Source organism: Electrophorus electricus, chromosome 13 (genome assembly GCF_041902795.1).
Source record: "Electrophorus electricus isolate QZ-2024a chromosome 13, ASM4190279v1, whole genome shotgun sequence".
In the NCBI taxonomy this organism is placed as follows: domain Eukaryota; kingdom Metazoa; phylum Chordata; class Actinopteri; order Gymnotiformes; family Gymnotidae; genus Electrophorus; species Electrophorus electricus.
The window spans coordinates 10,372,748-10,387,482 of NC_137509.1; the positions used below are offsets into that span (position 1 = coordinate 10,372,748).

The 14,735-nt window shown below is 39.7% G+C and overlaps 1 protein-coding gene across 2 annotated transcripts; it reads right to left on the minus strand.

Annotated features, from left to right (window-relative positions):
• Positions 1-16: 16 nt before the first annotated feature.
• tbc1d19 (TBC1 domain family, member 19) lies at positions 17-14,468 on the minus strand. Of its 2 annotated transcripts, XM_027003814.3 has the most exons (21): positions 14,252-14,467; positions 14,016-14,088; positions 13,855-13,900; positions 12,528-12,603; positions 12,347-12,421; positions 12,158-12,221; positions 10,392-10,438; positions 9,846-9,956; positions 9,584-9,656; positions 9,005-9,043; positions 8,557-8,669; positions 6,802-6,876; positions 6,410-6,472; positions 5,214-5,298; positions 5,068-5,112; positions 4,906-4,938; positions 4,697-4,806; positions 4,522-4,613; positions 3,853-3,968; positions 3,483-3,553; positions 20-2,380 (listed from the first exon to the last, which is right to left on the minus strand). In XM_027003814.3, exons 1-21 carry the CDS (start codon positions 14,348-14,350, stop codon positions 2,306-2,308), a joined length of 1,581 nt encoding a protein of 526 aa, XP_026859615.1. In that variant the 5' UTR covers positions 14,351-14,467; the 3' UTR covers positions 20-2,305. The 2 variants fall into 2 exon arrangements, with proteins under 2 accessions (XP_081550717.1, XP_026859615.1); XM_081694591.1 differs by having other exon boundaries at positions 17-2,380; positions 4,906-5,112; positions 14,252-14,468.
• Positions 14,469-14,735: the final 267 nt, after the last annotated feature.

The window sequence follows — 14,735 nt, forward strand, 5'->3', positions numbered from 1 at the left end:
ACGCGGGAATATGCGTGGCGGCTGAAGGAAACCACGCAGGACTGTGAATATAAGAGAGGTAACGTTATAGAAAGCCACCATTTATTTTGAACAAGACCACAATTTTGTAACACAAGCTGCACAGTGTTTGTAAAAGGTTCAGCTCTGCGGACAGGCCACGTCATTGCATAGTGAACGCGTTCAGATGGAAAATCGATCAAGCCTTTTCTGACTTAAGCTCTAATGACGCTGGAATGAAAATATGTTCTCTGTTACTCTGACTTCAAGTAAAGCTATCAAAAAAAAGTACAACTGCACTCTCTTGCCCAGCTACTTGGGCGGGGAGTCGGGGATCAATACAAGAGTTTTTTTTTTTCTTTTTATTGTTGTACCTTAATGGTAACTAACATTATTTACAGCGTTAGTTAACAAGAACAGATAATAAACTTTAACTTAAAACATGACCGACTTAAATAAAGCCATTATGTACTCAACCGTATAATTGGAATACACCACAAATGGTGCATATATACAAGTGTTGGAAAAAGAAGACAAGAAAACATGATAGAGCCATTTACACGAAATCTTTCATCAAGGAAGTGGCTGGTGGCTCATTAGTCCTGAAGTGCAACCTTCTCACCACTAGGGGCACACTGACGTTGTATAATTCAATCCCAGAGTATGCTTGTTTGAAAAGGAGGGGGTTGATCAGCTCCTAGGAGATAAGCAGGGCAGGGCGTGGGAAGCTGGGTAGACAGGTGGCAGATGTACTGAGACTAGTCATCCAGCAGCACTGCTGTGTGAGGCAGTGAGAAGCCGGGCAGAAAAGTGACGAGTGGCATAATTTGATATGAGCAGGCAGGACTGAAAGAGGCCGGTGGCCAGCTGACTAGCAGTGGTATAGACGACCCAAGCATGTGTCAAAGGAGTTTACAGGGTTTTGCTGTGAGCCAGGGTACCTGTAAGTTAATGATGCTAGCATTTAAAGGGCTCTGTGTGGCAGAGTGCTGGACACCTTCTCCATATACAACCTTTCAAATGATTAGGCAGACTTCTCCTTAAACTTTAACAGATCAGGGCTGAAACAGAATCCAAATAATCTGTAATAAATGGGTGGGCAGCAGTAACTGTAGCCACAAAACAACACTAAACAGTGTACTTTAAACTACATATTTAATGTAGCTTATATGTTTTAAAATATATAACCCCTCATGATTATAACTTACTATCTTTCTATAAGTCAAAGAAACATTATTTACCTGTTCAAGTTTGCAGAATATTGTAAATGAAGTTTATAACAAGGCAGTGCTAAAGAAACTTCAGAAATGATTGTCATGTCAATGTATATATATATATATTGATACAGCATTAAAACATGATTTAAAAAAGTTACAGTGACACAATAAGGTCATTTCTGCTTTGTGTTGTTTAATGGGAAGATGTATTATGGGTGAGGGGGAGAGAGCTCTATTTAGGTAAACTGGCATAGCAAACAACATCTGCTTCATACACTTCCATGGGGATGTGTAATAACATCCTTAACGGGCACATGCTTTATAATTCACATAATAACAATGTAACTGTCTTTCAAATTCACATTTATGTGCCATTTTCCTTCTTTAATCTGCAATACAACAGATGCATGTCACACTGACATGGGGTAGTATGCTATAATGTTTGATTATTGTAGACAAGGGATTTTAAACTACATGTATTTCACTCACAAATGCTTTAACATCCTTTGTTTCTTTACCATATTGTACTCTTTATATTATGTTCACGTTTCCTTTTTTAAATTCCAACTGAATGGATAAGATACATTTTTAGATTTTAATATGTTAAATCTCTCAGTAATGAATAGCCAAAAGCAGCAGCATCACTAGTATAAATTTACTTGGGTTTATGAAGTTAGTATGTAACACTAATTATTACATACTATGTGTCTAATTTGACATAATTCATACATTTGAAGGATGGAATCTATTCAAGGAATATTTCAACATTAAACCTCAAAAAGCATTTTAATCAGTATTCAGAGTAGTTTAAAAGGTTTTTAGGATTTTGTTCTTCAAATATTTGGTTACATCTGGGGCAAACATTATATCTTGGAATTATGTCCCGTGGAAGTCTATAGGAATCAGTGTTAATATACATACATATATAGGTCCTTGAACATGAAATGGGACTAAAAATGTAAAGTTAGTCTCGTATTTTTGTGGCATGTGGTGTGTAGATTGCCTCTATTTTTAACTTATCTCGTTATATTCAAGACATCATTCACTGCAAATGACCTCAGCTGGTATAGGCAAAGCAGGCAGACTTCTCCTCAGATGACATTCGCAAAGAGGAATATCTGGAGGAGAGGCATGACCTTTAGGGTTGAGAGGTCAGCAAGAACAGCCTGTGACAAGACAAGGACACAATGAATGACAATGGGAGGAACGATTGTTCTGCTGAACATTATTTCTCCATCAGCAATAGAAAATCCTTCCCCCCCCCCACAAAACCCAAAAGTATGCCATTCTGCTCCCATTTAGCAAATCCAACTGGAGAATTTCTCCACCTCAGCAAGAGGCTGAATGTTTGGTGGACGGTTCGAGGTAAGCCAGATGCCCTGTGGCCCCAGTAGCTGGCTCTAATGCCCAAGGGTAGGGCAGGAGGAATCTAGTTTTTCTCAAGCATTCGCAAGCCCTGGCCTTTTAGGATTGGTAGCGAGTACATTTAGGGTCTCCTATCATGTTTGCAAGCCTCTAAAGTTTCAGGCTCAGGCCCTGGGTGCTAAAAATACAAAGTGTTATGATATGTTCTCCAGTAGGGCCAGATGGTCCATGCCCAGCAGATCCTGCCCAGCAGCATCTCCCTTGCGCCCTGGGGCCCGGACCTCTGCGTCACTGTGGATTACGGCCAGGCGCCGCTGACAGAGACTCAGATGGGCTTTTACTACAGGTGTCAGTCAAACCATCGCTTAAGGCAGCAACAAATGATGTTGCCCTTAAAATGCTATTAGATACTTGCAACTAATATATTCACGTGTTAAAAATGAAAATATATTATGTCAATGTTGTATTTTGTAGTTACAAAAATAAGCAATCTCTTTCATGTGTGTTCCACATAAATATGTGATGACAAAATGTATTTTAAGGAAATGACTGGTTAGCAGTTATATGTGACCTCTTGCCGAGGAGCATACAGGGGCAAAAAAGACACAGAAAAAAATCACATATTGCAAAAAAACCCTGTCAGAAAATCACACAAAATGTCACATATCACAAAAAGTCCTGTCACATTTGGTTCTGGATGCATCAGGGCCCCAGGGAGGGGTGGTCTGCTTTTAAAAGTGGACAGGCCAGCGATTCTGAGACATGTGCCTCAGAGAGGCTAAGTTACTGGTGCTGGCTAAGAGTCAACACGCTATTTCAGTCACCTTTCGCCCTCTCTCTCTCTCTCTCTCACACACACACACACACTTGTATGCTGTACACACATACTACCCACACACTCACCTCAGCTGAGGCCAGTGATGTCACCTCCATTAGGTTTTCAGCTCGAAAGGCGAAGACTGCAGCCGCCAGGACTACGGAAAGAAGGATGGAGAAATAGCCAATCAAATATTCAGCCGATTAGCTGATACACTTTTACGGTCATATACTGGAAGGTTCCCTTCCATGTAGATCATGGGACAGAGGTTGCTTCTTAAACTTACTTATGACTACAAGCTACTAACTTGTATGCTAGATGAAAAGTATGTAATTCAAAATATAATGAAAATATATATCCTAATAGTTGTATTAAAACTGAATTTGTATGTGTGAAAAATGTTTACTATAAACGTTTGCAAGTTGTTGGGTGAAAAACAGAAAGGAAGGGACGCACCTGCCACTAACTCTAAAGAGTCGTAGCCAAGGATACGGTCCCATAGCAACAACAGCTGGTCAGTAGACAGGTACCCTGAGAAAGCCCGAACCATCCACTTAAAGGCAATACGCAATCTAAGGTAGAAACACACATATGGGCATTTAGATTTCATTTTCTCTCAAAGATAGATCTTTTCTAAGGACAAACTAAGCACTAAAAATGGGCAAATTACTAAAAATTTGCAAAGCAGTGTAACAGGATATGAGACACGAATACACAGCATAAACACTAGGTGGAGCCATGTGAATACTGCTTGCAAGAGAGCGGCATCTTTCCTCTAAATTGGGACTGCATCTTACTACTTAGAATAAACTGATCGAGAATCTGTCTTTACATTTCTTGTCCCATAAACTTGGTTATATGAAAAAGGAAAAGCACTATTACTCAGATTATATATATATATAGATAGATAGATAGATAGATAGATAGATAGATAGATAGATAGATAGATAGATAGATAGACAGATAGACAGATAGACAGATAGACAGATAGACAGATAGACAGATAAAAAGGAATTATGCTGAGTAAGGGATTATGCTGAGTGAAAGATAGCATGCTGAGTGAAAGATAGCATGCTGAGTGAAAGATAGCATAGTAACATAACACAGCAATCAATTGTGACTTACGGCTGGGCCATGATCTCCTGTAGATGAAAGAAGAGCTGTGGCAGATGGATTTGAAGTAACCTCTCAAACTGCAGACAAAGAGAAACTATACCCTGCAAACACAAGCACACACACACAGGCCTTAAAACACACACTTCCAGCCTACAAACCGAGACATTCTGTAACATCTACTTACTGAGGGGCTGGAGGAGATGGAGTGTAGCCTGAAGAAGTAACGTACATACATCTCCCTGAATACACTGTACAGCTTACATGGCTCGTTGTACAGAAAGCACAGAGGAGCCACTGCAGGAGACACACACACACACACTCTTAATGCCCATTAACTAAACTTTCCCCATATTTCTGTGTCAGCCAAAATAGATGTGCTGTCTTCACACTCACCATACATTGAGAAGCCATGGAAAGGGATCACACCTAAGCGACAAACAATACCCATCTGACACGGTAACAGAGGCACTGTTTTATAACGTAGGAATGCAGTTACAAGACTATTTGCACTGGTGAGAGCGTAATGGAAGAAGCTCCTGGATGGGTTGAGATTACCATTTGGAGGATACACGACAGCAAACTCCTCTTCACCAGTCTTGCCTGAGGGAAAGACATATTTTATTAGATGACCAAATAATACACAATAGCCAACTTACACATGGATTCTCACACAAAGATCCAGACATTTCTAACAGCATTACCCTGAATGTAGGATTTGGGAGGGGTGGCGCTGTTGTAGCTGAAATGCTCTAAAACTGCAGTGTCTCGAGAGAAGCACAGTAAGACCTGTTGAACAACAAAATCAATCCATGTGTGTGCGCATGCACACGCATGCACACACACACACACACAAATACACGCATGCACACAAAAATACACCACAATGTCCTTCCTAAATACAGAATTCTATTTTTGAACCATATTTATTATGTCAATGGCAAATTGCTCAGGTGCATTTACATTTGAAGAGCACTCCACTTAAAAACATTTGGCCAGCCAACAGTCCATTACTTATTAGAAATTCCATTTAAAGCAATTCAGGACACAGAACCTTAGCCAAAAAGAAATCTTTCCAATTTGGCATACTGCCAGCTATTACCTTTTTAATTAGTGTTTTGTTTACAAATGATTTGAATATAAAATCCCACTCTACCAAGGAAATATATTAAAATTTATAATGATAAAAAAAAAACTTATATATGCTTCTCCATTTCTAATGAATCCTTGGGCTGAAAAACATGACTGAAGCCATTATTCCAGCTACAAACCACATAAACAGAACAGTTCTTTATCTGCTCAGAGACTAGTACAAAACCAATATTTATGCTCTACTGTTAATCATTTCACACCTGTAGTCCATGATAAGACTACATAGTGATGACATAATTTGCACATTTCATTGAGATACAGCAACCCAAAAAAAACCAAACAAACCCAGAATGACTGAAAAGAGTAACATTTTAGGATAAGTATATTTTTTAATTATTCAGCCCAGCCTAACGTGTTATATGATAGATTTACGTTTACAGGATTTGGCAGACACTCTTCTACAGAATGACTTCCATGTATTTACCTCTATGTCAGTTTGAGTTCTCTTGGGAAATGAGCCCCTGACCTTGGCCTTGCTAGCGATGTACCCTAACTGCTCTCCCAAGTGGGCCACAGGCAGATATTGCAATAGTATCTCCCCAAGATACCATAAGAATTGCAATTTTAAAAAATACACACAGAAAATTAAAGGTCTACAAGGTATACATGCATGAATGTCAGTGTGTGTGTATATATACATTGCAAGACACACAGCCAATTACACGCACAGGGCCAATTAAAACTTGATGAAGTAAAGGGCTGAAGAAAGCAGCCTGTTAAGATGTACACATGCGTGTGTAACACTCACCTGATACAAAACGTCTTCAAATACAAAATAGTAGTCATCATTACTTGCAGTCAGTTTCACATCCTGGGGAAAAAAAACTATACAAATTGACAGTAAATCCTGACTAAGGCCCCTGTATAGGAAAGTGGAAATGACATAGTGGATTCCATTCAACTGTGAGCTGGTTTCATTATAGTTTCATATCACATTTCTTTTGTTCTGATCTAATCTGTGTTCATATGCTAAATGTACCATTTCAAGAAGACTTTGGGACAAGATGACTTCTAGCTTTGGTTGGGACACTAAACCTAATTAAGAAGATCTTATGATATCAATCAAGTAGCCACAAAATCCATTTTTATTAAATAAAATGTACTTCTTAAACATTCTCAGGCTTCTATGTGTATGCCTACCTTATATATTAGGTTATCCACCAGCAGGTCATGGTGTATAACAGCAGCCTTGAGCTGCTCATAATGCGCAACGTCCTGGCAAAGAGAAGCAAAATATGGTAACTGAGCCTGAATGGCCTAATACCACACAACTACAAATGAAAAGCCAGGACATATGTGTTCAAAAAGCATCAAGGTCAAAACAAAAAAGATTTGAATCATTACCTATAGGTCAGTCACCAACATCTGCCACTTTAGCTCAGAAATGCCTCCCTTCTTACCATCACATTTATTAAAAATACTGCAAAAACAGACCACTTAGTAACAACTGCCATGTGCTACCTTTAACTCTTCTAAATATAGCTGGTGATCAGTCATGGATATGATGGCAAACTTTGACTATTGCTGATACTGTACTAAACAAACCGTATATTTTTAGGTAATAACATATGCAATCTAAAAATATTCCAGACGATGGAAAATAAAATATTACCTTGGACAAGGAATAAAAAAGGTAAGCATAGAGAAGGAAGTCACAAAAAAGCTTTCCTGTCCTGATGGGGGTAGGGGTATAGGAAAGTTGTGGAAACCATCAAGACAACTGATCCACATCCAGACCGCTTACAGATCTTTTTTACAAAAGAATAAAATGCCTGGATCATGTCAGGACGGAAAGATTACAATTCACCTTAAAAGTCCTAAAAGAAACTGCTTGACTGGAAACTCTTGAACTGTTCTAAAGAATTTTTCAAATACAGTCACCTGTGACATTAATCACAGCAACAGGAACTAAACCACAATAGGTCAAATGAGCAGCAATCTTCAAAATTGAACAGGAAATGTATCAGACCATGGCATAAGATTCTGCCATATTCATCCTCTTTTTCTAGAGTTATGGTAAATCCAATCTGATGAACATTTTAGAGTAAACAGATCTTACTCCTTCCTAAATACAGAATTGAATAATGTCCAATGCTAATTCCTTGGTGGTCACCTACTGAGAATCTGCAGAGATGTCCTGCACACTCCTGCCTTCCTAACACACACACTGCTTACCTACACTCTTTTTTGCTGAACTGTTTTGAAGAGAGCACTCATATCTCTGATAACATAATTGCTCCACCTGCTAAAACATTAATGCTGCCTCTCATTTTTCACTGTCCACTTTGCCATGCCATATGCTTCTGTCCTGTAATCGTCTGAAGCAGTGACATGGCAGAGGAGGAGGTTTACAGGAGAAGAGTATGTTTACTCAAGTCAATAAAAATTGTGATTTTTTTTAACGCGTGTTTGTCCCTCTGCTGTCAGCTATCCTCAACGCTCCCATTTGACTACGCAAATAGCAACTAGGAGCTCACGTCTTACAGAAGACTAAAGTTAAGCAGCCTGATGTACACAAGGTGGACAACCGAATGGGGTGACTGTTTTAACCTTCTGCCACACAATTGGGTGACACCTAACTTCATATTTATGCAACAGTAATGAAGGTTAATTTAGCATGTCAGAGTAAACCCAGTGACAGGTTACATTAGGTGTGTGCCAAAGTGGCATGTGTAGATATTGCCATTAAAATTCAAACACTGGTACAATTAACATGGTGTGAAAGTAATTAAAGAGATTTTACTTGATACTTTTGTGTATATACTTTACCATATTGTGCCTATCAAAGCCCCTGTGCTTAGGTGTCCCCAGACTTGCAAGTTGTAATTTAATATATGCAGCATATATAATGGACATTTGTAAAATGCATTATGTAATTGTGTGTGTTTGTGTTACCTCAGGGTCGTTAGTGATATTGAGGATTAGAGCCCATAGCTGTGCTCTGAGGCCTGTAGGACTGCCTTGCCTGCTGTACTGCTGAGCAGCCGCACTGTCCTGCTCATCCACCACTAACACATGTACACACACACACGATTCACTGTATACACTTTCAAGAGGTGCTCCAGACCTACATAGCTTATCCATACACATTTCAATTTTTGATGGACTAAATATTCCAGGTGTAGAAAAAAAAACTGTTAAAAAGCATTTAAAGCATAAACCCCGAGCCACTATCTCCATCTGTGTTGTTAATATAGGTAGGTTAGTGCATGTGTCTATGTATCATCTAAGGAGGACCAAATGTTATGCACAGATAAGATGGAATTATGGGTATTCAACAGAAACTCTCAGCAAGATATAGTGTCCCAGGAAAGGGGGACTACATAAAGATTGTTTTTTTTACCTTTCTTTCCAATACGAATGTGTTCACTTTCAAACAAATCTGTGTAAAAATAGATACAGAGAACAAGAAAGACAGAGAGATCATTTCACATTTTTCTCTCCAGACGGGTTGAACACAATAAGACACAAACTGGATAACATACTGAATGAAAATCAAATGGATGGGCATCATTCCTAGAGCAGGGTGCTTGCTCAGTAAGAACTTGCACTCCCAGCATGGATCAGCCTCTGCATTAACTGTGCAATATTAAAGACAAAGTTAAAAATGGCTAAATGGCATCAGTTATGACTTTAACCCATATTTTGTACCAAATATTGTGAAATCTAACATTAACTGTTTCAGGCTTTATATCATAGCCAGAAACCTTATCTTATTTTGATTAATTTTTAAAAAGTTTTATCATACTTTTAATAGCATCTTAAAAACCAAAGCAAAACATGCTTTTTGTTGTGTTCCATGCATAAGCTTTAGGGACTTACAGTATTTTAAGCAGAGGTGTGGGTGCCACATTTTCCAAATCAGAAGCACTTACACAACATGCCAGTGCTTTACAGAAGCACAGCCTGAGTGGAGATCTACCTGGGGGAACGTGTGCGTGATCATCGATGCCAAGCTGGCTGCAGGACAGACTCAGTTCTGGATAAGCCTCTCTCTGAAAAGACACGGAACAGGAACAGATGATGAGTGGAACAGTGTTGGCATTTGCTCTTCTAATTTCAACATGAGCTTTGGATATGCTGGGGGGGAAATCAGTTAAAGTGAATGGATTTCCTCTGATCCCCTTGTTTGAGTAGACTGGAACATGGTTCTGAAAATGAGAAGTAGGCGGGATAAGGCTTACCAGCTGGGGGACATCCCGGACACTGAGAGAGATCGGAATAAGGCCCCAGTGGCTCCTGGCAGTGAGCCCGTCGCTGTGGTCGTGATTGGGGTTCTTCAGATTGATAAGCACCTTCCAAAAAATAAAAAATAAAACACAGGCTGCTATTCTAATATTCATTACATGACATGCTGCACATATATAATGTCATTTTGCAAATTTAAATGTATGCAGAATGTCTTATAATGTAGATATAAAACAATATATAACTAAAATTTCTATGGCCTATTTATGGGTTTATTTATAGGTTGCATGCGCATGACTTGAGCGTTCCTTCATTCCCAAGTACAGAACACTTCAGCCTGGCAATTAAGAATGGCATATGTGCAGTGCACCTCAATTATAAAGAGAATGAGTCTGTGTCTATGCCTGTCAATCACTGATAACATTTCGTGGGCCATTTCAGAGTCATTTTGTGGACCATTTCCTACTGGAATACAATCAGCCATTGGCCAGCCAAGCCCTTCATTCACTTGAAGGTAGCAGATGTTTCCAATCAAAACTTACCTCTAGGAAATCTTTGGGTGCATAAACAGGCCTGAACTTGCTCAGATCTGCAAACAGGAGACTGTAGTGGTTAGTCAGTGATGATGCATCACTGCACAAAGACAAACAATAAGCATCAGAAGCAAATTGCTTTGCATCTTACATATTAGTATGACAGGTGAACTATGAAAGTTAAGTGAACAATAAAGAATTAGGTGTTTTAACTTAAAGACCCCTTTAAACAAGAAGTGTCAGAGAGAAAGAGAGAGAGAGAGAGAGAGAGAGAGAGAGAGAGAGAGAGAGAGAGAGAGAGAGAGAGAGAAAAAAAGACGGGAGGGGCAGACTATAAGGCAAGCAGTAGCTTAGGAGGGATAGCTCCAGTTATCTCCACTCATTCCAGAGTTCTGGACACGCTCTGGTTTCATAGGCTAAGCTGTTTATGCCATTGGCCAGACATCCATAAATGTTATCATACGCATGGCAAACAGATAGCATTGTTATGGAACTGTTACATCCCACAGGATAACTGCATGCAGGCAGATCTCAAAAAATAAACTCAAGGAGACGGACCCATACACACGGGGGTGGTGGTGGGGTGCTTCAAGAGTGCCAACACACAGATATTCAGAATTAAAAGGAATGTCCCTCTCAACACTAGTGCTGCATGCTGCTTCAGACAAGATGTTAGCAGGTGAAAACTGGCCTATGAGCCCTTTCACAGAGCATCTCTCACTCTGCCTCTGAGAGGTATGGAGAGAACTTCAAGCTGCATGCTGTTGTCTCAGGTACCACTGCAGTAGTACACTCCAAGCTGTGTTGGATCTAAGACTGAATCATTTTTTAATGCCGCAGCATAGTAAGTTTTAGGTGTTCTGACTGGAATTTATCAAGAGCGGAAACTCAGCTGTTATATTCTGTTTAATACAGAATTCTGTGTACAAATGACATCAAGGCAATGCAGGCTTGTAGATGAAAACAGTTAAACTGGTGAAAGGAGGCTCTCCACTTTGTCCACTGTCAGTTCAATTCAATTAACCACAATTAAGAACTGGGTCTGCTTTTTATATGATCTACACCAATCTTGGTTACATAAACATTGCAAATAATCCAAGATCAAGATACAAAGTTTAAGCATACTGAGGTCCCTGTGTAATTTCCACTGGCAAAAGAAGACAGAGCAACATTTGAGCGTGACTACAGGCTGTGACATTTTACATTTTAGTTGTCCTTTATTTATTCAGGTACTATCCTGTTGAAGTTTTCAATGTCATTTACAACTGAGCTGGAAAAGTAAATCCTCAAACTCCACAAATAAATTTCACTCTAACATCTGTTCAAGTTAACATAACTAAAAATATATATAAAATAAAGCCTCTAAACAGAATAGTTTATATATTGTGTGATGTAAAATCACATGAAAAATCATTTACAGGTTTACATGACGAGTCATGAGAAAATCTCAAAAAATGTTTTGACAAAAGTTTTATACAGACTCTGCAGTGTTTCATGGTGGATTTTCATTTACTAGCACTAACTGACTTTTATAGACATCGGTCCCCTGGTGTCCATGCTCAAAACCAGACACAGACTGAAAGCTGACCCTGGACTTGGTGTCCAGACATGTGGTCGTGTGTCTGGGAGCCTTTGCTGTTTGGTGAAACTAAACACCAAAAACAGTTACGCAGCATAGGCAGGTGCCCTGAGACTGTCAGAGAGTCACATGTGTTTATGTGTGAAGGTTGCATGTGTGTATTAAAACTGCATGAAAACTGGACATCATGTGTTACCTGGTTCATCTGCACCCATCTCATTCCATTTGCTTGTCAGCTCTTTCTGCTCTAGGACAGGCCGCTAGGGTAAATGTGGTAAATTTTAGTAAAACTGCAAATAGAACAGACTTATGGGAAGCTGGAGTTCTAGCCAGCAAGCATGTGGCTTTGGTGTGGGTTCTGAGCAGCAATTTGTCTGGACTCTACCTTCCGAGCCAGTGGAACCCCCAGCTCAGTACACATACTGTTCAGACTCTTCAGGATCCTCTTCTCCCAGCTTGCCTGCAAAGAAAGATGTGTGTAGATGTGAGGTGTGAAAGAGGGGTGGGGATTGTGAACAGACAGAGGGCGAAAATGCACAGAGGAGGGTGTGACTAGGACGTCTTACCTGGGCCTTACGCATGTATGCCAGCGGCTCTTTAGTGTGCTCAAGGGGAGCTTCTGGGTGCCCAGATGGAGGCAAACTGCAAACCACACGCATGATCCCAACAGGTTCAGCTGGTTTAGTACATTCTCATAATGTTGAGTATCTTCACATAAGTGAATTTTAGTGCACCCCAACACAAGCTCTTGCCAATCCCCACATTTAATAGTATTAGACCATCATGTTAACACAATTCAAATTCCTACAGCAGAATAAATCCAACATTCAGCAGAGACACTTTGACTTCAATACCTCCATCTGGATTCACATATGCAGGAAACATCATGCCATCACCTTCCCTCAACCATCAAATTCAGTGACTGTGAGCAACAACAGCTCTAGGTCTCTTCCAGTTATCTACTGGCCTCCTTAAAACACTAAATTCAATATAAACATGCCATCTTAAAGACGACATGCAGATGACTTGCTTGGATCATTTGTTTTAAAGATAGCTTCATAAGACATGCACAAAATACATTTAAGGAAAGACTACATGGTGCTCTTTAACAATGCCAAGTGTTTGCTCCTAGACTGCCGTCACTCAGTGTCCATCTGCTAACTCACACTCTCCACACGTGATAAACAGGAACAAAGGAACCCTCTCTATGGGACCCATAACCCAAATACAAATGCCCAGTGGAACACACACCGCCAAACAGAGGAAATATTAGCCAAGCTCTGTCATTGAAATGCTTTCAGCTGCTACAGAGGAACTGTTTCAGCACCACACTCACAGGATCTTTTTTTTTTTCACTAGGTTGCAGACAGCTGACCTACAGTTTTAATACCGGTCAACTTGCATGAGCAGCACACACACACATATTGCCTAATGCTCTGCCCTGTAGGCCACTGAAATATCACGAAAACCTAAAGTAATGTTAAAGTGTTCCTCTTGTCACAGTGTCTAGGTCAGGTAGACCTACACATCTGAATGCACCTCTAAACATTATTGTATAACCGCTTCCATACTGTTGCCAGTATTTGCATTTCGTTTATACTCATCTGTGTTCCATGTGCCATTAGCTACATCTCTTGCCATTCTTAAACACAGGTGACAATATAAAACATAAATAATATAATGACGATATAAAGTATCGTCATTAAAACGATACAGAAAGAGAATATTCAAAGTGTTGCTTATTTTATCACTTATATATATATATATATATATATATATATATATATATATATCGCATTACTGGCTGCCGATGATGACATAACCAGTTCCTTTAAAAAATAATAATAATAATCGCATTACAAAAAGCTTTGATGAGATTTCAACTTAACCTACATGTGCAATTCTCTGTAGACTGCGTTCTGCAACTTTCTCTCCCATCCTAGCAAAAACAGAGAAAACCGATTATACCTAACTAGTTATCCTACTTCACGCAACGCTTAAGCAAAGAAAAATCACTGCAGCTTTCCATCACCAATCCAGCGGACCATGCCTACCTGTAGCCCTCAGGAATTTCCGAACGTCTTCTTTTATGGATTCTAGTCTTATCTCCGGTCTATGTAAACATTCCTAAGAAGGGAGAAACAAATCCGTTTCTAGTTAATAATGGCACTGTATGACTGTCGCTAGTTAAAGATGCCATGAGAAAGGGAGTAGTGCAGTTAAATCCGATGCACATATTGCAGGTGCACCTCATGCAGGCTACATTAACGTTAGCTAGCTAGCTACCCACTTTCGCTTGTTTCTCCAACTGTGAGTGCAAATGAGTTCCTTTCAGACGCTGGACAATCTGAGCGATGGTGACAGACAACTCACTTCCCTCGTTCATCATTACAGGTATTTCGTAATACCAATCAAACTCACAAAATAATTTTACTGTGATTGGGAGGCTCAGAAGCTACGAGTGGAGCACCGTATCTTAGCAACTTCGAACTACACGTCTGAGGAAACAAGGACATTGAATACATGGTTCCTAGGTTCTGAAGGTATGTTAACTTTACATAAGGACACGTTGCAGACAAAATTAAATAGCATACTGGGACCCAAGACTAACCAAAGGGAATAATAATTTGTAATGCATTGTAAAGCATCTTACAGTTTATTAGGCTGCAAATTACTGTGAGAGTTGGACAACTGATAGAGAACTGGTGATGAATAAGCCACAGTGCAAAAAAAAAGATGCAGTGTTTGGGGAAAGCATGTGACAGCCTCGCCCT

What these genes read in the sequence shown, in the direction of transcription:
- tbc1d19 (XM_081694591.1), bottom strand. Translation starts at nt 14,350, where the DNA reads ATGATGAACGAGGGAAGTGAGTTGTCTGTCACCATCGCTCAGATTGTC. An exon ending in CATACATGCGTAAGGCCCAG is followed by an intron (nt 12,422 to 12,527) that starts GTAAGACGTCCT and finishes CTTTCTTTGCAG; the next exon opens with GCAAGCTGGGAGAAGAGGAT. An exon ending in GGGTTCCACTGGCTCGGAAG is followed by an intron (nt 12,222 to 12,346) that starts GTAGAGTCCAGA and finishes CATTTACCCTAG; the next exon opens with CGGCCTGTCCTAGAGCAGAA.